The sequence below is a fragment of the Aricia agestis genome, chromosome 3 (genome assembly GCF_905147365.1).
Source record: "Aricia agestis chromosome 3, ilAriAges1.1, whole genome shotgun sequence".
NCBI lineage: Eukaryota > Metazoa > Arthropoda > Insecta > Lepidoptera > Lycaenidae > Aricia > Aricia agestis.
This window is the reverse complement of record NC_056408.1, coordinates 6084249-6106307: the sequence shown is the minus strand read 5'-3', so window position 1 is coordinate 6106307 and position 22059 is coordinate 6084249. Positions and strand designations below refer to the sequence as shown.

Below are 22059 nucleotides of genomic sequence, written 5' to 3'. Positions count from 1 at the left end.
AATGTTATAATAAATTATTTTATTATTTATTTTCTTTTATTTTCTAACCACCACATACGCAAAATAAATAAAAACAGCTTGATAGAAATTTCACAATGTTCAAAGGTTTGTAATAATTTGAACGGTAAGACGCAGATTACTAAATAGCTTTGTCCACACTGTGCCTTTTTCTGTTCGTCAAAGGCATGCGTTATACCGCAGTCAACAGCGAACGTGAGGCATGCCCGCGACGCATGCCCTCTGACTGTATCCAAAACTTCAAAAATGACAATATTGACGTTGCGTTCCTTGACGCATTCAATTATTGAATGCGCCAATATGAAAGCTGATGACGAAAATTGAAGTTAAAAGTGCACAGTGTGGACATAGCTAATAGTTACTACGGTATTAAAGTGATCATATATTTTGTAGGAATCTATATATTAATATGCGAGAGAAAAACTTTGTATCCCTTTTGACGAAAACTGGGGTAACGTAGGTAAATGAAATTTTGCACAGTTATAGTTTATATGGTGAAGGAGTGCATCGGGCTAATATTATTTTGAAATTATGCTTTTATCATACATTTTTTTACAAATAAAACATTACACACACTACAACACGCACACTCAAAAAGATGACAGATTTTTGAGTGACAAACCTATACATACGAATTATTAACTCATATAGTTATGGTTGAAGTCTTTTGACAAAGTTGACAAATTGAAAATGGATTATAGTTATTTTTAATTAAATCTTAGATACTATTAGACAATGCTTATACGGCCAGTCTGAGATCAACTAAGTCCCAGAGACAAGAGTTGAAAAAAATTTATGATAAAGTCAACATTTTTTACCAAATGTAGGTAGTAGTCCTAATGTCGTTGAAACTAAGGTCGAATTTCGACCATTGGGCGATCTCTAGTAACAATAACTTTATATTATAGTCAATTTCATAGTGTTCTTTATTTGTAAGATGATAATATTATCTTAAAGACAGGATTATCTTTTGTCTATATCTATTTACTCTTTACGATATTATGTTTATGATATTATCTAACAAGTTTCCCAAGCTTACTTCCATGCTTTAATACCCAATATACATACTTTATCCTCAACCTTATACAACCCTCTGTATCATTCATCGTCAATTTCGTTCTGACTTTATAAACAAAGCACTACCTTGGTATCTTATTAAAATTTATAAGTTGTATCCCTTTTTTTGCTCTTTCATCTTTGCATAGTCCTTGGCTGCTTTTAGGGTATTTTTTAATAAAAGGCTTTAATAACGCTTCAGCGAATATTCTTCTAAAAGAAAATTACATTTCCAAGTAATGGTTCCTTATGCTAATAGTAGTTAATTTTCATAATTTTAGTATCTGTCAGTTTTTGTGTTGAAAAAGTTACATCATTGGAAAATAGATTAATTAAAATTTATTATAAGTCAATATATACCTTCCATCTTCAATAATCAACTGGCTGATAATATAACAAAAAATATTATTTTATTTTTTCATCACTTTTAATGGTTACCTGTAAAATAATTACAAACGCGTTCATTTTCCAAAAAGCAACAAAAACCATCATTGTTTGTTTCCATCGAAAAATGTTTTGTACAAATTGAACAACAGTTGAACAGCCGTATTAAAACGGCATGTAGAATGGAAGTATTGTTGAACTCGGCATGTATCGACCAATCTTTTTCATTGTCAAGAGGTGTTTTGTTCCTGAGGTGCTGATGGATTATGGTTATCCAATGATTTATTTTCGGCCTGAAAACGTTGTTTTATTATGTTGCTGTTTCCTTGAAATTACTCACTGAATGCTTCCTTATCCTGTGTAAATTAGTTAGTGTTTTAGGAATGTACAGATTTCTTTCAATGCTGAGCAATGAGCATATTCTACCTCTATTATACTGTAGAATATTATTTCGATGGTAAAATAATGTTCACGTTTACTTCCTAGTTGCTGCGCAACTTCTCAGTTATGACTTATGATGCACGCCTTGTTTATGTCTCAAATAGACACCGAAGCCAGGCAAAATAAGGCGCAACGACCGACGCAGCGATACATAATTCATCTATATCATTGCGATATAAATTTTCAATAGCTATTGTTACGTTGCAATTAGAACAGACCCTTACTTTTACAGAAACTTATGTTCTCTAATCCTAAACGTACGTCAACATAGGCAAATGTTAGAGGTATATAAAAACACCCCTATAACGCCAGAAATACATCAATCTACTAATTTACGACAGAGAGCCCTTTGATGTCCGATGAACGTGGCTAAAATGCTTATGCCGATTCATTTGACATACACACTTCACTGTGGGCACAAAAACGAGGAATCATGCAATACGGTAAAATAATGTTAAAGGTTTTATTTTAAGCATGTTTATAGTAATTATTAATGCTGTTTTGGATTTCTTCTCGAAATATCGTTTTGGAAACGTTTTGTTTCGTATATAAGCCACGTAGAATTTTGTGGTATTTTAGAAATAATGGAAATGAAAGACAGGGTGTGAGAGGCGTGTGCGTGGAATATGCTATTGGTAGATCAGTGATTGGACGAGTCGTAATTGGGAGAGGATGACACGTTATTGGCAGCTTTTGTACGTCGCATTGTTAATTGTATAGCAGCTGACCGACCTTAAAACTTAGAGCGTTCTACACAATCTGTATAATATGTGATAGACGATAGTTTACTTTCGAAGAGCATAGTTGCATTATTTTGTAAATGCGTGTCCTACTTAGAAATGAAAATGTTTATTGAATATAGAATAAAATTTCTTCAAATATTTATAAAATCCTTTATGAAAAGGTTTTTTTGAAATTTAAAGCATTAACGTACGTTACCTGTAAAATATGAAAACTACCCTCATAAAGAGGCATATCTTGTGGCCACTCCAAGCTCTGTAGTAAAAATCCCTTTGATGTCCGGACACCTGTATGGCCATGGATTTAGCCAGCTGCGGTAGTAAGTAGTGTTTAGAAGTGTATGAAAGGACTCGTATATAAAAATTCTGCAGTATTACAATTGGAAACTATAACATATTTTTATGTGTTTAATCGTAACAAAAGCTTTAAAAAAACTTTCTTTGATGCTGCTACAGAAGTATATTTACAACAGTTAGGTACAGTAAGATAATAATAATCTAATATTATTGTATGAATGAAATAACACAATCTTGGTTATTATTCGTTTGTAAGGTGTCTTTAGTCAGCGACAGAACCGACTAGAAAAACCAACAGCAGCAGATTAACAACGCTTCGCTGCTGATTGACAACGCAGTCAACGACAACAAAACGACTTGGCGCCCATCGCAGTCTTCAAACCTCGTGGCCCCGCGGCAAACGTGGTCGGAATTCCGTGGGTACCGTTCATCATTTCAGCGTGTATGTTAAAACGTTCGCGCCTGCAAATTATTCTGCACTGCACGTGCGCGAGTGGCGCGTGACATTTAAATTGAATACTTTTATTTTTGGTACCGGGAGGTTTGGTATCATCATCGTGTTTGCACTTTTCTAAACATTTTTTAGTCAAAAACATGTAGTTGAGACTTCACTGAATATTTTATTGAACCATCAGACAACTGAAAAGACTGAATTCTAACTTGAAATAGAATATTACGTAATTTATTACATTCGAGTAAATAAATAGGCAAATATAATAAATTACGAAAAAAGTATGGCTAAGAATAAAAAAAATCATCTAATTTAAAATGTGGATAATATAATGTGTACTGTATATATTACAGTTATACAATGTTTTGTACTTGTCTATCAAGTCATTATTCTAACGTATAAGACAAGAACGAACATTGTATACCTAAAACAAAGTTTACATCTTTTTATTTATAAAGGAACTTTAAATAATTACAATCTTTGAACAAAGGATATCTATTAGAGGTTCCTCTGTTCTTGGACATAATGTCTTGAAGGGGTCACAAGGGTTATTTAGCTAAACTGGAGTGCAGTTAAGTGATATATCCTATTGCCAAAGTTGTAATGTGCTATAGAACGATTACACGTGCGCTTAATAGCCTCTTTAATGCCAAAATCTATAAACTGGTCATTTCACTGAAAGCTTGATAAGTTAAATCTATTATCCGATAGAAAAGTAGTTTGTTACTTAGCCCATCAAGCCCCGTGATTGAGAGCGTCCGTGGCCTACTGGGTAGACCTTTGGTTCGCACTGGCAGAGGTTGAAGGTTCGATCCCGCGTGGAGGCGTGTAGCGTGTACCAATGAGACATTTTCTGATTTCAAGTACATAATACGGACGCTCGTACGGTGAAGGAAAACATCGTGAGGAAATCCGCTCATAGTTTTTCCTCTGGACTAGGCCGAATATGTTGCGAGAATGCCATAATAATAATATGTGCTTGGGCAACCATAGAGGCATTTAAAATCTTTTCCCAGTATTTGAAGAGTGGTAACTTCGCTCTGATAGTACTGTATAAATCCTCCACAACGGATGTACGGCCTAGTTTTTTTCAAGCCCCGTACGAGCACCGGTGATCGCGACAGCAATAGAATACAATAGCATTTCCAAGAATCCCCGATCGAAGGATAAAGTAAGTTTTTTTTTCGACTGTTGAGTTGAAAAATACGCTTTATAATATAAAAAAGATCAAATATATACTTTTTTCAGCAAGTAGTTATTAATAAAAAGGTAGATTAAATAATTGTAAAAAAATAGAATGAGTAAACAGACACTGTAATTGATTTAACCCTTACGACCCTAGGCGAGAGGTAACATGCTACGATGCTACGCGAGGTAACATGCTACGACGTAACTTCTACGACGCTACGCGAGGTAACATGCTACGACGTAATTTCTGCGACGCTACGCGAGGTAACATGCTACGACGTAACTTCTACAACGCTACGCGAGGTAACATGCTACGACGTAACTTCTACAACGCTACGTGAGGTAACACGCTACGACGCTACGCACGCAAGGTGATATTATGCTACGACGCTACATAGCCTGTGCGAAGCAAGTCGCAACACAAGGTGATATGCTACGACGTAACTCCTACGACGCTACGCAGGGTAACATGCTACGACCTAGCTTCTACAACATTACAAAAACTGATATTTTGTGACGCTGTCTATGTGACCCTACGCAAGGTGATATGCTACAACGTAGCCTGTACACTGTACAAGGTATCCGGTTTTTATTAGAAGCTATTTAAACAGCCGAGATAAGCATTACTTTATTTAATTACACTTTTAATGTAATTGCTTGCAAGCCTTTGGAGATGAACAAATAAACGACAAAGTAAGTTTAGATTAAACTCAGCTGACTTAAGATTTAAGACTCGACGTGAGTTATGGGCTCCGGCTTTATTTACTGAGTATAAAATATTTTCCGCGGAGTAAATATTAGGTGAGAAAGAGGATTAACTTTAATCTGACGATTACTATGACGGATGGATTATTACATAGCGTAAAAATTTGAAAAAGTATGACCAAAATTAAGGTGAAGAGAAATATATTTTTAAGTCATAGCATCACTCATACCGAGGTATTTAAAAAAACCAAAATTTCAATGACGGTCAGGTTAAACCGAAACGACACAAATACGCGACGCGACGATGCTTAACACGATACATAACTATAATGTCAAACAGGGTTGTGATGCCGCTTGAAAAATCATTATTCAATTGGCAAAGGTTTTGTCTTGTCTTGTTTCTGAGCGGTAACAATAATATTAAAAAAATAACGATAGAAGAGATGTTTTAAAATAAGGGAATGTTCTACCATCAGAACAGAAGCTTAGCAGGTACGTGCTTAGTCTGTCTTAAAACTTTGACTCATTTCAAGACAAAATTTAATACAATTTATAATTAACAAAATTAAAGGCACGATCAACTTTCACTCCTTATCCGAGGCAAAACTTTGAGAACCACAGCAAAGTTGCGGTAATACCTTTCACGAAAGGCTTTAGGCTTCTTAACTTCCCTGTAAAATGAACTCAAAAATTAAACGACCAAATACTTTTTTTTTTATGAAATAAGGGGGCAAACGAGCAAACGGGTCACCTGATGGAAAGCAACTTCCAGACTCTCGCAGCATCAGAAGGTTTGCAAGTGCGTTGCCGGCCTTTTAAGAGGGAATAGGGTAGGGGAAGGTAGGGAAGGGAAGGGAATAGGGGAGGGTAGAGAAGGGAATGGGGTAGGGGATTGGGCCTCCGGTAAACTCACTCACTCGGCGAAACACAGCGCAAGCGCTGTTTCACGCCGGTTTTCTGTGAGAACGTGGTATTTCTCCGGTCGAGCCGGCCCATTTGTGCCGAAGCATAGCTCTCCCACTTTTTTAGACTTAATGACCAAAGTATGGTTAGCCTCATGGGACTTAATCAAAGTACTAAGTTCGGCTACCTTATCACGTAAAAATAGCGATCAACAATCCACTAGCAATAATCGCGCGAGTGATTGCTGGGTATCATGAATGTCACAAACAATGGTGTCATGTATAGTGATCGATTGCAATTGTATTGTTTTGGCTGATACGTGATAAGAAATTGCTATTTTGGAGCAATTATCGCGCAATAATCGCTATCATCGCATTGCTCTCGCAAGATACGTGATACAGGGGCCGAGAATGCACAAAGTATAAAAAACCGGCCAAGTGAGTTGGACTTGCCCATGAAGGGTTCCGCAACAGCAATAAGGTTTATTTCTATTAAAATAAAAGGTTTATGATTTATTTTTATATTTCAGTAATTGATTTAATGAAAGTTAAATTAAGGTTTACCATTTATGACGTATAAAAAAATTATCTCGTTCAAACCAATTTTCGTTGGTAATTTTTATAGTAATGTACATCAAATATTTTTTTTAGAATTATCATGCCCTTACTTTAGGAGTTAGAGGGGGTGACACACATTTTACGACTTTAGAAGAGTCTCTCTCGCAAACTATTCAGGTTAGAAAAAAATGATATTAGAAACCTCAATATGATTTTTGAATACCTGTCCATCGATACACGCATAGGTTAAATGAAAAAAAAAAACATTTTTTGTTTCAGTTGTACCTATGGGGACCCCTAAAATTTTTGATATTTTTCCATTTTTGTATCAAAATCTTAATGCAGTTTACAGACTACATTTACTTACCAAGTTTCAATAGTATAGCTCTTAGAGTTTCGGTGAAAAGTGGCTGTGACATACGGATGTACAGACAGACAGACATGACGAATCTATAAGGGTTCCGTTTTTTGCCATTTGGCTACGGAACTCTAAAAAGTGTTTTAATAATAATAATATTATCATGTTGTTATTTCATGACAACAATTGTTCGGTTCCCATGATAAACGAATTCTTGTGCAACGAAGCAGGCAGTATTGCATAACTGTACAAATTGTCACACGTTAACTTTGAACAGCGTAGATAAAACATATTTTACGTCCCATTCGAATTATCGGCCTTAAAATTATAGCCCTCATTGCGTGGGCGACGCGGTCAATTTTTATCTGGAAATGTTTTGCTTGAATAAATCGTCAGATATATTTCACTGTGAAATGTTTGCGGTTTTCGGTCACGGAGTATCTCCAAGTAAATGCTGATGTTATTAATAAACTCGATATTGGCTCATAAATAATATATTTTGAAATACATTATTCAATATTGCCTTGTAAGTTTATCGTTAAATTATTTGTAGACGAAATTATGCCGGCGTTCTGTAGAGGCTCTTGAAGTTAAGGTCTTTTAAGAGATTATATTGTAAATTATCTCAAGTTTTATCCTGTCTCAAAATTTATTTAAATTTAAATATTTTGTTAAAAATATAGTACTCTATTATTACTCATAATATTGAAGAGTAGTAAAGCTTATATAAGTAGTAAAGATTATAATGTAAATATTAAATATTATAAAATAGATACTTAAAAATATATGTTATAAAATGAAATAAGCGATTACGATACGCCATCTCCTGTTTAAACTATTTAATATAACATAATATATTTGTCAACTTGTTGCAAACAATAAAATAGTATATAAATTCGTATTTCCAAAATTCTAAAATTCAAGATCATCGTTTTAGGTTTTATGTTTTCTCAATGTAAATTCGTTAAAAATTACAATATCTATTAAATTTTAGCACCTAAGGTGGAAATTAATTCACCTTAGCAGTCTCAGACAATATTTCCAGACGCGTAATATTATGTTTCCATCCCAACACCACGCGGTGAAATGACCATATAATTTCACCATTTGTCACTGTCTTATATTCGCTGAGGAGAAAAATGATTCGCTGAATCTGTCGAGCATCACGTAGCTCGCCTAATTGAAATAAATTGCTTTCACAGAGTAAACGATTTAATATCAAATTAGTACAGTTTATTTACCCCCGTGATTCTCTGGACGAAAATTTGTTAATAAAATATACTAGGTCAATTTGAGGCTCTGTTAAGATTGAAGAGTTTGGTAGATACAAAATTCAAATCCTTCAACTCGCTCGTAAGTTATGAAATGTTTAACTTTAATAATAATTATGACTGTTGATAATATAGCATTTAATTCAATTGCTTGAATATATGAAAACTTAAGCATTTCCTTTCTCACTACCCAAATTCAGAAAACATATCCCTCATCCACTTCGATATTCTAAAATAGACGATACAAGGAAACCATGTCTAATATATCCAAAACTAGAGTGTTTTCTAACAGGTGGAAAGTTCAGGAAACTATTGTATTCATGACCTCTGTTTTAGGTGCGACGCGTCTCCGGTTTTGAACCTTTCAACCTCAATAGAATATTCAAAAGTTGGCTTCTGAAAATATAGCTCAATTGGCGGTACGATCTGGCGGGATTTCTACTTTAATATTCACCAAATGAAAAATACGCCGTCATAAAAACCTGGACCGTATGAGTTTTTAGAGCCGCGTATTTGAATATTGATGTTTATGGGTAGTTATACGCGGAAATATAAAAGGCCTTTATATCGGAAGTTGTCGTAAATTCTCGAAATGGGAACTATAGATTGGCGATATCGCTTTTGTTTGAAATGAATACCGATGCCGCTGTACGTCGATTTTAGTTGGAAGTCTATCGATTTCAATTTCTTTTGAAGATGGATTTTGTTCGTTGTTGTAGCGTAGTTGGAAAATATTTTAAATGTAAAAACCAAGTTTAAAAACGTCTGACTCAATATTTTTAGGCATTATGTAAATATCAAAATTAGGGGTCAATTATTTTGATTAGGATATCAATCTTATTTCTAATATTTTATTAAAAAAAATAATTCTTTGATAATATCATTATCATGTACGCTTCAACCATTTTTAAACATGTCTTTTTATATAGAAGAGAACGCACCAAAAGCGCTTAGACGCAAATAAAACCCTATAGAATTGCCACAAGAGAAAAAGTACATTAAGCTGCGATTTATCACAGTTTCTACGCCATTTAACCCGGCGGCGACTGATAAAAACGTGCGTGAGCTGGCGCCTTCAATTGGGTGCAAATTTTAAAATCATTACTCTTATCAATGGCTCGTAAGAAAAGGATGTATGTCCCAGTATTACTGTAGGGAGCTTAGGAAACGGCAATTTCCACATTCAGCGTGGATATTTTTAGACACATCGACAGTTTAGGGACAACCTTAAAAGCACCCAATTAAAGGATTGTTAGACAAACTAACTAGAGTTTATGACAAACAAATTAGTATTGTTTAGTACAAGTTTAGGTTTAACTCTATCAAAACTGTTTGGATATTAATACAAGTTATACAGCTAGATTCTTTCAAAGAATACATAGGCACCAAAGAAAACCCAGAAGAAACAATAGAATATAAATATATTTTACTCACGATTTTATGTCATCCTATCTTAGATTTCCTCGTTGACCATTCTATATAATATTATAATATGATTGTATGCCTAATTAAATTAAAAATCTAAACACTAGCTTCGGATTCGTTTGATAAAGGTAAAAGGAGTAAAACAAGGGACACCCGAATGGAACGAAGTTATTTCTTATGTTCAAAAAACCGTTATACATATTAATATATACATACACTCAAAAAAATTATAAAAAAACGTCCTATTGACGCCTATATCTATTGACACCCAGGAATACTAATTACAACGCGTCGCTGATGTTACTAATAAAAAGTGTCAAATATCGTTCTGTCTAGCCTCCTTTTGCAACGCCGAACGCACCATAAAGATTTTCGTTCCAAAAAACTTCGTCATAATATACAGAACATAATGTGTTCTACTTATGTGTTTTGTGTATATTGCTGGATTACTGCGAAAATATAAACACCTACATCGCATTATACCGCTACAATGTCAGGTCAGTTTACATTGACCATTGTTTCATCCAAAGGCTAATGGGGTATGCGTCATGTTATTCAAGCATCAGAGAGATAAATGTCAAGTTATTTATGGTGTTAGCCAAAATGTACTCCAAAATTCAATTGTATGTTATACAATTTTATGGAATAAGTTGCTTTTTTTGACTTGAACTGTGTTAACTGAGCAAAGCTCAACGTTTATCAGAAAAATGACATTTTACGTGATTTATAAAAAACGTAGGTAAATAGTTTTTCAGGTATATTTCCCTGGGAAATGAATATTTTTGTTTATATCTATGTCTCCATCAAAATGTAAAACGCCTAAATGAGCGGTTGTAAACAGAATCAAATAATTATAAATAAAATGACTTGATGGAAAACGAGAGTTTTTTTTTTTTTTTTAATAAATATCTATGGACGCTTCACACCACGTCAGTCTGGCCCCGTGGTAAGTACCTGAAGGACTTGTGTTACGGGTACCAGTCAACGGAAATATATGTAATACTCTTATACTATACATATATTTAAGATTTTTATTATATGATACACATATTTAATACACGTCCATGACCCAGGAACTTTGAAAACTTTTTGTTCCGTCGGCGGGATTCGAACCCGCGACCCCCGGCTTGAGCTACCAAGTACCAACAGCCCACCAACTGAGCCACAGAGGTCGTCGTTAGTGCTAGCGTAACCAATTTAAAACTAACACATTATGTATTTACATATTATGCGATGTTTTATGTATCAATCTAACGGTCTACGAATAATTTAAATTTTGACAGTGACATACATTATAGGAAACGCTTACAATTCAAGCTATCTTTATAAATAAAAATGAATTTTAATGTTTGTTTGTCTCGCCAAAACTCGAGAACGGCTAAACTGATTTGGCTAATTTTGGTCTTGAAATATTGGTGGAAGTCCAGGGAAGGTTTACATTAGGTTGGATTCTATTCGATATAAAATTCACCGGGTCATTTAGTGAAATATACAAAACAAAACTTGGTAAGTGTAATTTTCACAACCGTTGAAGGGGCATTAATATTCAAAAGCCAAAGCTGAAACACATAAACGGATACAAGCTGCTTATCTTGGTATAAAGTGATCGTGTGGACCTCATGTATTATTCATTCGCAATCGCATAATATACTGTTGCCTAACAACATGCAGACGAATCATAATAAACAGTGCGGGTTTAAATCTCTAGGATTCTACCCGGATTCCGCTAGGTTAATTCAATAATAATATAGCTACGATGTAGGTCCAGCAGAATGGTCCATAATAATATCGTCATCCATATCCATACTAATATTAAAAATTCGAAAGTGTGTCTGTCTGTGTGTAATAATATACGATAAAGGACTGGTTTCGGTGGTCTGATCAATCAGACAACGTTCGCCATTCGTTCGAAATTTTATGAGATAACTATTTTATGGTTTAATTGTACCGAGATTGCATCGAAACCATATCGAAACTGTATAGTCGGAGTATTAAGCAGAATCCACCTACTGGACTGTATAACGAAACTTAAAACAAACTTCAGTACACTTGTTTGTTATAGTATTTTACTTGAAATTTCTTGCACAATGTATAAACTATATATCCGAAATTCTGATCAGAAAATTTCGGTCGCCCGCCGGGTACCAAACCGCACACTATACGAAATTTCCTTCAGGCGAGTCCGAGCTTAGTACAAAATGTATAGAGGGCGCGATCCGAATTTCTGATCAGTAAAATTTCTGCCATCCGATCGACGACGTCATCTGACACAAAATTCGGACACCCGCCGGAACGCACTCTGCTCATTTTTGTTGTAGACCCCGTCCGGTCCGGATGAGTTGTCAGATGCCGTCCATCGGATACCAGAATTTTTAACCAACTTTCAAAAAAGAAGAGGTTATATTATTATGTTTTTCTGTTTATATATTTTTATTTGTAAGTATGTTAAACGATTACCAATTTCGTCTATGTGCAACGATTTTCGCTGCTGTATTGTGTATAATCTGATTTTCTGAATTCAACGCTTTCTCTACTCAATCTTCACACTTTTGAAGTCGTTGCCAGCCCTAAAAATTGCTAAAATCCTTTGATATACAATATTTACTCATCTTATTCAAATTGGCTGGTACCGCCTTCAAAAGTGTGAACAGTTGAGTAGAGAAAACGTCGAATTAATATAGGAGAGTTCTCAAAAAGCTACTATTTAAATAATAAAAATTATTTAACACTTTTTTTGTGAGATGGAAGTCGATTTATAATATTTTGTTTAAAAATAATAATTTTAACAAAAAATTTAACCTGACTTCCAGGTTAAAAACAAAAGTAATATTTTAAAAAATATTTAAAATATGATCAATTCTTATTCTTTACTAATATTATAGTAACTGTACTAGTGCCTTTTTCGGACTTCGACTAAACCTTAACATATTTTAAAATTTAGTTTGTTATTTAGCAATATTCCGCGAAATAAATCTCAACCTTTAAGTAAATGAGTGAGTTTACACTGTACGCATAGGCATGCGTACAGCACCTCCCTACTCTCCCACACTGCCTATGCGTACACTCGCATGCAAGAACCTGCAAACACCACCGCCACACAAGCAATAATGTTGGCAAATTCGTGCAAGGCCCCTCACCACCATGCAGCTTGAAAACCTCGGCGCGCGTTTCGCCCCGATACCGGAGCATCCTCAGGATGTGGACTCTACGAATGTCCGTGACTTGCCTATGCGTACACTCACTTATTTACTTAAAGGTTGAGGTTTATTCCGCGGAATATTCCTAAAAATAATATCAAACTAAATTTTAAGCTATGGATTTCCGCAAAGTAACACCTGATTCTGTTAACTAAACCTCAACAATTTCTGTAAGTACTAAATTTCCCTTTTGAAGTGGGTACCAGCCCGGAAAATTTCTTAGAGCCTTGACATGAGGAACTTAAGAGGAGTCCACACCGCCCTTTTTTCCATACAAACGTTGTCCCCTGTTTCCTCCCTGGATAATGCGAGTAGAGTTATAATTTTTGTCCTGAATATCTACGGCCACTAATACAATGTCCTTATGTTTTCTTTTTTTTCATAATTTAATTATTAAATAAGATATTAACGTTCAAAAACCCAAAAAAAAATGGCCAGATTTTCCGCTGTGTTCAAACATCCAGAAAACAGATTTGGCTAGATTATACAAAAAAAATAAAACATAGGAACACAGCTCAATTCTTTCTATTATCTTTACTGAAAAAAGTACTCAAATCGGTAAAGTTTTGGAGAAGGAATCAGGGGACAACGAATCGTTGATTTTCTGTAGTTGTCTCTATCGCGTTCTGCGGTATAGGCGGAGGGAGACAGCTATAGATATTACACGTACTTTTTTTTCAATTCTCTAGCCCGTGGTGTATCCTCTTAAGCTTCAGTAAGCTGGTACCGACTTTAAAAGATGAAAATTGAAAACAATAGATATTGTAAACCTCCAGACCATTCTAGCTAGGCTGCCGATGCACGGTCAAGCACTAACTAAAATCGGACTCGCCGGAAGGAAATTTCGGATTGTGTGCGGTGTAGCGGTCCGGCGGGCGTCCGAAATTTTCTGATCAGTGGATAATGTGCGACTGGGCTTAGCCGTTAATATTATAGTGCACCTTTTTAATCAATACTAATGTTCTCATTTTTCTAAAATCTAAATCATAATAATTATTCTAGATGTGGTAAAGTGGCCATCACGAGTAATAACGCGGTTTGATTCTGTATATTTCGTAAAATCAATACTGGTGTTTGAAATCCTGTTCTAATTTAAGAGACCATAAAGTCAAGCATTGCTAAATGCGTTTGGGTAATTCTATACGAAACTCACCAGTAAGAGAGAGGCCACAATGCTCCGTTGCCTTGCGGCGCGTCATCGCAGCGGCAAAGCTCTCGACGACTATCACATATTAAATTATTATTTTAAGATAAACCATTATTGCGATGCGTCAACCCATACAACGTTTGAATGAACATTGACACACAAGAGATGAAGTGGATAATTGGTATTTGTTTTGCACAACTTTTAAAATTGCTATGCAAAACTGGTTGGCAATCTACGTTTGTGTACAGCATGATAACGTACAATAGCTACCAAGGTGATGCAATTTGACCTACGAGTACCAATAATTGGCTGATTACTTAAAACATTTTCTTTGATTTCCACTCTCAGCCGAGCCCCACCAAACACTTGAGAGGTGTCAAGGGACACCCGAATGGAACGAAGTTATTTCTTATATTAAAAAAAAACTGTATACATAATTATACACTCAAAAAAATTATTAAAAAACGCCATCTATTGACGCCTAGGAATACTAACAACGCGTCGCTGTTTATTCTCAAAAAACGCCATCTAGGTGACGCAACACTATCAATGTCCTCTGCCTCTACCGTGCAGGTACTAATAAAAAATTGTCGAGGTCAAATATCGATCAGCTGTCTAGCCTCCTTAACGCCAAACGTGTGATAAGGAACTTCGTACCAAAAAATTTTCGTCATTTTACGGCCGTCATTTAGTGACCTTACTGTTAGTCGCGGCCTCAACGTTCTTATAATATTGTGTCATCGCGCGTCGACGCAACGCACCGCAACAATCTAAGGCACTGTGGCCTCGCCTTATAACTCGACCTAATGATTTATCGGGGCGATAAAAAATGTTCATAGCGGTGAGCAGGCCGTAAATAACGTACCTGCGAATGCTGATTTGACATGGGTCAAAGGTTCGATTTCGTGCACGTATTTCTTTCAATGGCAGCCACAAATTGAATTTCTGGTTTCATAATTATAAGGTCGAGTAGCCCGCCCCGTTAAAATATTGTAAGCTTTTACCGAGCGGATTATTTTAATAACGGATAATTTTAAAAAAGGATTAACGGGTAATTTTAAAACCTTAAACTTGGTTAAAATGTAATTGTGTTTGTTGGTTGGTACAGTTTAAAATATCGTTCAACTTAATATTTATTCAAAGATATTAGACATGCAAATAGAGATACGTCGCGTGTCTCATACATTTACATAACTCATACATCTTTGAAATTGAATCAAGCTTACTCATATAATATTGATCAAACTTCACTTCTAACTTGTTTTTGGAATATCATAATATTTCTGAATATTGAAGAAACAAATGAATAAGGAGATTTGAGGTTTCCCTTCGTGAAGAAAAGAAAATGTATTTTTGTTCTGATCAGAGTATGTAATGTACGCAAAAGTAATTTCGTTGTGATTTTAAATAACTCATTCGAAATTAATTCAACAGTAAATATGTTCAGTGAACTTTCAATATAAAACTAACTTTCATATTTGTTTAGTTGAAATGGAAACCAAACTCGCTGTAACAAACAAATGTAATTAAAACAAACAAAAACCATTTCCCAGGTTAGTCCCACATCATTATAGGGATGTGGCAAACCGACATTATGTTGTTATAAAGTACATCGTTATAAATATAGGGTAAGCCCTATATTGAAAAATCGAATATAATATATTACTAGCTATTTGACCGAGCTTTGGTCGGTATTCGATAAAACACGAATAAAATGACATTATCTAAAAATGATGATTCCTAGCTAGATCGATTTATCGCCCCCGAAACCCCCTATATACTAAATTTCATGAAAATCGTTGGAGCCGATTCCGAGAATTGCTCGTTTAAAGATATAAGATTTTTCCTTCTGTAGTGTACATAACTAAACTTCTTTTATAAAACCTTTTTCATATTATTTTGTTACTTAACTTACTTTGTGCCCAATGTTTTTATTATTAATATTTCGCACCTTTGGTAGAACAAGGGCACAATTGCAGTTTTTGCAATTTTACAGGAGAGTCATTTTAAGATATTTTTTGTACTTAATGTGGTCTAGCTATGTTAATAATGTTCTAAGGTTGTTCTGCTTTGTATGACATAAACTTTATACTATATTCTTTTAGGTGTATCGTTTACAAATATTAAAAACTGCTAGTTTTTTTTTTATAATAATTTTTCGAAAGTAGGTGTATATTTATGGCCTTGTTCCACCAACAAGAAAATTAATAAGTAAATATGACCATATCTTAAGCTTTAAGTTTGGATAATTTTGGAATGAAAATAACATGTTTTTTGTATAAATGTTTTATTTTCTTAAACATTTCGAAATCCGCAGTACTTTATCACAAAAATAGAGAGACCAACTCACTTTTTTCCTAGCAAATCTTTGGAATCGCTTTAAAAATTGTAATAAGATAACAGTATCAAAATAAAAGTAATGTAAAAATTTCAATCAATCTTTTAGTAACAGAGGTTTTACTTAAATTGGCATTATTTCTTATTAACACTCTTTGGAATCACACTTAAAAATAGGCTAAAATAAGATATCAGTCTAAAACTTAAAGTAACATAAACATAAAAAATTCGTTGTTAGCCACATCAATGTTATCCTTAACAGATGAACTGGATGAACTAGATGAGCTACTGCTGGAATTAGAAGAGTTTGACGAACTGCTACGTTTGGAAGATCTTGTTTTAAATAAACGCTTATGTTTGTAAATTTCTGACGGTTTATAATCAGACCCATCAGATGGTGAAAAATCACCATTATTTGAAGAATCAAGCTCACTTGCAACACCTAAAAAGATGACGAAACAATAATAATATCTCACTTAAACATAAAATAATTGATATATTTGTGCAGCAATTTTAATATCTTACCTGTTGTATTAACCATTGGAGTATTTTCCATTTCCAAATTGTTATTTTCCATTATTACAATTTCATTCTTCTTCTCTAAATCTAAAATAGTTTTAAGCATAATATAATTCAAGTAATCAATAAGTAAAAGAAAGAATGATCTAAAATTTGATATATTTACCCATGGTAACAAGCGTTGGTCTATTCACTGGTCTCAATATTTCGTATTGAAACAATTTTGGATCCTGATTCTCCACATCTAAATGAATTTTAGTTATAGATTAATTAACTTAGCAAAAATAACAGGTTATACATTTGATTTTAAAACTAAAATAATATTTTTACCTAAATCAGCATTTGTTATAGGTTTTTTTTTTTATGAAATAAGGGGGCAAACGAGCAAACGGGTCACCTGATGGAAAGCAACTTCCGTCGCCCATGGACACTCGCAGCATCAGAAGAGCTGCAAGTGTGTTGCCGACCTTTTAAGAGGGAATAGGGTAATAGAGGAGGGTAGGGAAGGGAAGGGAAGGGAATAGTTGAGGGTAGGGAAGGGAATAGGGTAGGGGTTAGGGGATTGGGCCTCCGGTAAACTCACTCACTCGGCGAAACACAGCGCAAGCGCTGTTTCACGCCGGTTTTCTGTGAGAACGTGGTATTTATCCGGCCGAGCCGGCCAATTCGTGCCGAAGCATGGCTCTCCCACGTATAAATCCATTATGTCATTGTCTAAAATGTTGCTTTCCTTAATGGGATTCTGACTTTGGATATTTTTATCAATCCATGTCTCAACCATTTTTTTAGCTGTAAAATCTTAAAATAAATTAATTTTAGTATATAAAATTATAGGTAACTAACTAATATAATAAGTCTATGAGATCCTTACCCGTTGACGAATTTTCGTTTGAAATTGTCACAGTCTTAAGGCACTCATTTCCTTCACAAAAAGTACTATCAGACTTGGCATCAGTTTCTTTAGTCTGATAATTACTTTTAGCATTAAGCATCATTAAATTTTTTTTACTACGCGATTCCATCTTTATTTTCTGAAAATTAAAAGATATTTTTCAAATCAAAAACATTTTATAAATCAATTTACGTTACTCTTAAAGTAAAGAAATTATTAATTGGATGCGGGCTCAAACTCAAATCCCATTTTTTTTGTATTAGGTCACTATAGTTGTAAACGTGCGAATAAAAAATTGAAAAGGTACATAATTGAATTTACCAATGATAATATTTCAGTTATTTGTATTAACAAACATTAAATCATAGTCTAATCCACATTAATAAGACTACACTTTGGAATGACAAAGAAGTAATTGTTATTAAGTCCATTCAGATTTGTTTGCAATTGGAATAACAAAAACACATTTACTTTTAAGACCATGGAATAAAACAAATCTTGGACAGACAAGGGCACAATTGTCTGAACGACTTTGTGCTCCTAATTTTAAAATCATAAACTAGGCATAAGTGTGACAAATATGGCTATGTCGTTCCAGAAATCAAAAACATTAAAGGGCATATTTACCTATACGGCGTTAGCGCTCCAAGTGACGGCTACCTCGGTTCCCGCCGATGGCACAACTGACCAATGAGACTTTGTCGCGCCAAGAGAGTAACAAAATAGCGCCAAAAAAACAACGCCACTATTTCCATCTGGCGGTTTTTTGAAGGAATTAAACGAATGTCTTTGTCCCTCCAGTTCAAAGGGCCTTTTTAAAGCATTTCTGCATATTTAAGTCATTTTGGCAATTTATGACAATTGTGCCCTTGTTCTACCAAAGGTGCGATTTAATAAAAAAAAACATTGGGCACAAAGTATATTTGTGTCAATTTAATATATTTGAAGAGAAAATAATAGTTTAATTGATAACCCAAATAGTATGCATATGATTTAAAATGAAAAGTTTCATTGTTTGGTATACTTATTTCTAAGTTACTTATTATTGCCTTTTTGTATGGAAACATTATTTTACTCCCTTACGAATACCTAAACATATCCAGACTATGAATAGTCGCCTATGCAATATAATCATTTAAGAGGAGTCCACACCGCCGTTTTTCCATACAAACGCTGTCCCCTGTTTCCTCCCTGGATAATGCCGGTAGAGTTATGATTTTTTCCTGAATATCTATGGCCACTATTAGCATGACTCTATGTTTTCTTTTTTTTTTTCATAATTTTATTATTAAAAAAGATAAGAACGTCCAAAAACCCAAAAAATGGCCAGATTTTCCTCTGTGTTCAAACACCCAGAAAACAAAACTGGCTAAAATATACAAAAAAAGTAAAACATAGGAACACAGCTCAAGCCTTGCTTTAATTATTAATGAAAAAGTACTTAAATCGGTTAAGTTTTGGAGAAGGAATCAGCGGACAACGAATCGAAGATTTTCTGTTCTTTTATTAGAACTTTTGTCGTGTTATCTCTATCGCGCTCTGCGGTGGGAGACTTGAGATTGGTGAGACAGCAATACATTTTCAAATACCTATTTTCAATTTCTCTCGCCCCTGGTGTATCCTCTTAAGGAGCTGAGTATGTGCGCAAAACAATCTTGAATAAAGAATTTATAGTAAGCCCTTTTTAATTAGAGCCTAATTTATATAAATTAAAGTTAATTTTCTTATCCAAATAAGGTAGTTATTATACAACATATTATAAACATGAAACATCGATACAGTGGTCAATCACTAGCTGTCTCGTGTAAATCAGGGTCAGGCCCTGAAGGTCCAAAGATAAGCTCGAGAGGATATTACGCAGGCTGCTGTGCAGAACTGTGTCGCATTACAACTAGTTTTATGGCTCGGGTTCCGTAATTCCTTTCAAAACTTGAGCAAATTGAAACTAAAATTGAGACACTTGGTGGTTTCTTCGACTTTGATGAATTCGTCCGATGTTTTATGATTATTACTTTTCACATGAGTTTCCTAATACCGGTAACGCTTTATACGCTTTTACGATGGCGTAAATTGGGAATAAAACAAACGAGACGGAATAAAATGCGGGGAACAAGGAAAATTGTAAAACCACGAGCCATTGGCGCCAGGGAAACGGAAATAAATAAAAGAAAAGAGTTAAGAGGTGTTGAATACTTAGTGAATTAGATAAGCATAATATTATGCTGTGAATTTCTTTAGTCGAAGTGTCTAAACCATAAAGATATTATACCTAGCGAAATAGAGCAACAATATTTTAAATTACTGATGACACACGATGCCGAAATTCCGTCGCGTTATATTGTATGCGTTTGACAATGCTGACGTAATCATGTTGAATTTCCGCCGCGGAACTTTGGCATAGTGTGTTTAGACACTAATAAATTCTCATGTCGTGGTGTTTGATGCCGACTTCTCTACGGCTAAACAATTTTGTTCAAATTTTGTGTGCTTATCAGATAGGTCTGAGAATCAGTTCAAATCTATTTTTCATACCTCTCCCAAAAATCATTAGAAATTCATACGAAATCGTTCAAAATAATCACAAAATAATCAAAATAATATTCGCCACAAGCTATATAATATATATATATATATATATATATATATATATATATATATATATATATATATATATATATATATATATATATATATATATATATATATATATATATATATATATATATATATATATATATATATATATATATATATATATATATATATATATATATATATATATATATATATGCATATAAATTTGGCATGCAGGCAGATATTGTTATGACGTAGGCATCCGCTAAGAAAGGATTTTGATAAATTTCAATCACAAGGGGTTCAAATAGGGGATGAAAGTTTGTATATAATACTTCTAAACGCGAGCGAAGCTGCGGGCAAAAGCTCGTCAAGTATAATAACTCATAGATATATTACACTTACTATAAGTGTTTTAGATATAATCAGATACGATTCAAGTGTTTTCAAGTGAAATCCGACATTACTAGTTCAATGCACTTTTGTCTAGTAATACACTAGCAGTATAAAAGCTACAAAAATAGCTCACATCGCGTTGTGGTCGCAGTAAAATATCCATAACGCAAAATTCGTGTTATGGCTATAGTGAAAACGCGCACGACGCGTTGTGGCAATCGCAGAAATACCAAGTAGCGAAATTCGGGTCATGGCGGACATGCTATTCGATCTCATCGCGTTGTGGCAATGAAGCCCTCTTTTTTGCCGGGGGTTAAAAAGTTTAATATCACAGACCGATTACTGGAAAGCTTGGAATTACCGCTTCGCATAAAGAATGTGATTTTATCTAATTACTTGGAATTTTCTAGCGACGGGGAAATAAAACTAAGACGCGCATGGCCGACTGCGTTTCTCCCGGCCGGATATCCGGTTCTTACGTACGCTCTTTGCCCGGGAATTAAGTTACTTGATAAAATGGACGAGGATTTTTCTGTAATGAAAATATTATCTTTCCAATACATTCCGTTTGGAACAATATTGGAGTTTATTGAAGTGTCGATAATTCCATCTATCTCTACTTATTTATATGGTTTCAATGCTTATACTAATCTAACTGTTTATACTACTAGTATAAGCCCCAATTTCACCAAGGACCGTTAAAGTTAACGCTCGAGTTAGTATCACGTTACCTCTTTCATTTTTCATATGAATAAAAGAGAAGACATGACATTTTAACAAGCTGTTAACACTAACAGACATTGGTGAAATTGGGGCTAAGCCTTAAGTCTTTGTTTGTTTGTTTGAATGTGCTAGTATCGTTTTACCCTTTGGGTACGAAACCCTTAAAAAGTATTATCGGTGCCAACCGAAGCGCCAATGGCATCACAAGAAAAAGTTTGAATTTTTTTGTGTCAGTTTAGCCCGGCCGCACATTATCCGAATTTCTGATCAGGAAAATTTGGACGTCTGTCCCTACCCGCTCATACATTTGACACGTCAGAATTCTGATAGTAGGTATCCGGGGTAACAAGATGTGAGAGACGTTACAGAGACGTGCGTTCCAGCGGGCGTCCGAATTTTTCTGATCAGAAATTTTGGATAATGTGCGGCCGGGCATATACGCCAGCCACCGTATAAACCTAGATGTTTGATATAATTATG

General features: G+C 34.5%; 1 protein-coding gene across 1 annotated transcript; it reads right to left on the bottom strand.

Moving 5' to 3' along the window:
• Nucleotides 1–16678: 16678 nt before the first annotated feature.
• Nucleotides 16679–17218, bottom strand: LOC121740414 (transmembrane protein 40-like). Its single transcript, XM_042133102.1, has 3 exons — nucleotides 17161–17218; nucleotides 17001–17081; nucleotides 16679–16917 (listed from the first exon to the last, which is right to left on the bottom strand). The coding sequence occupies exons 1-3, from the start codon at nucleotides 17162–17164 to the stop codon at nucleotides 16679–16681; spliced, it is 324 nt and encodes a 107-aa protein (XP_041989036.1). The 5' UTR covers nucleotides 17165–17218.
• Nucleotides 17219–22059: the final 4841 nt, after the last annotated feature.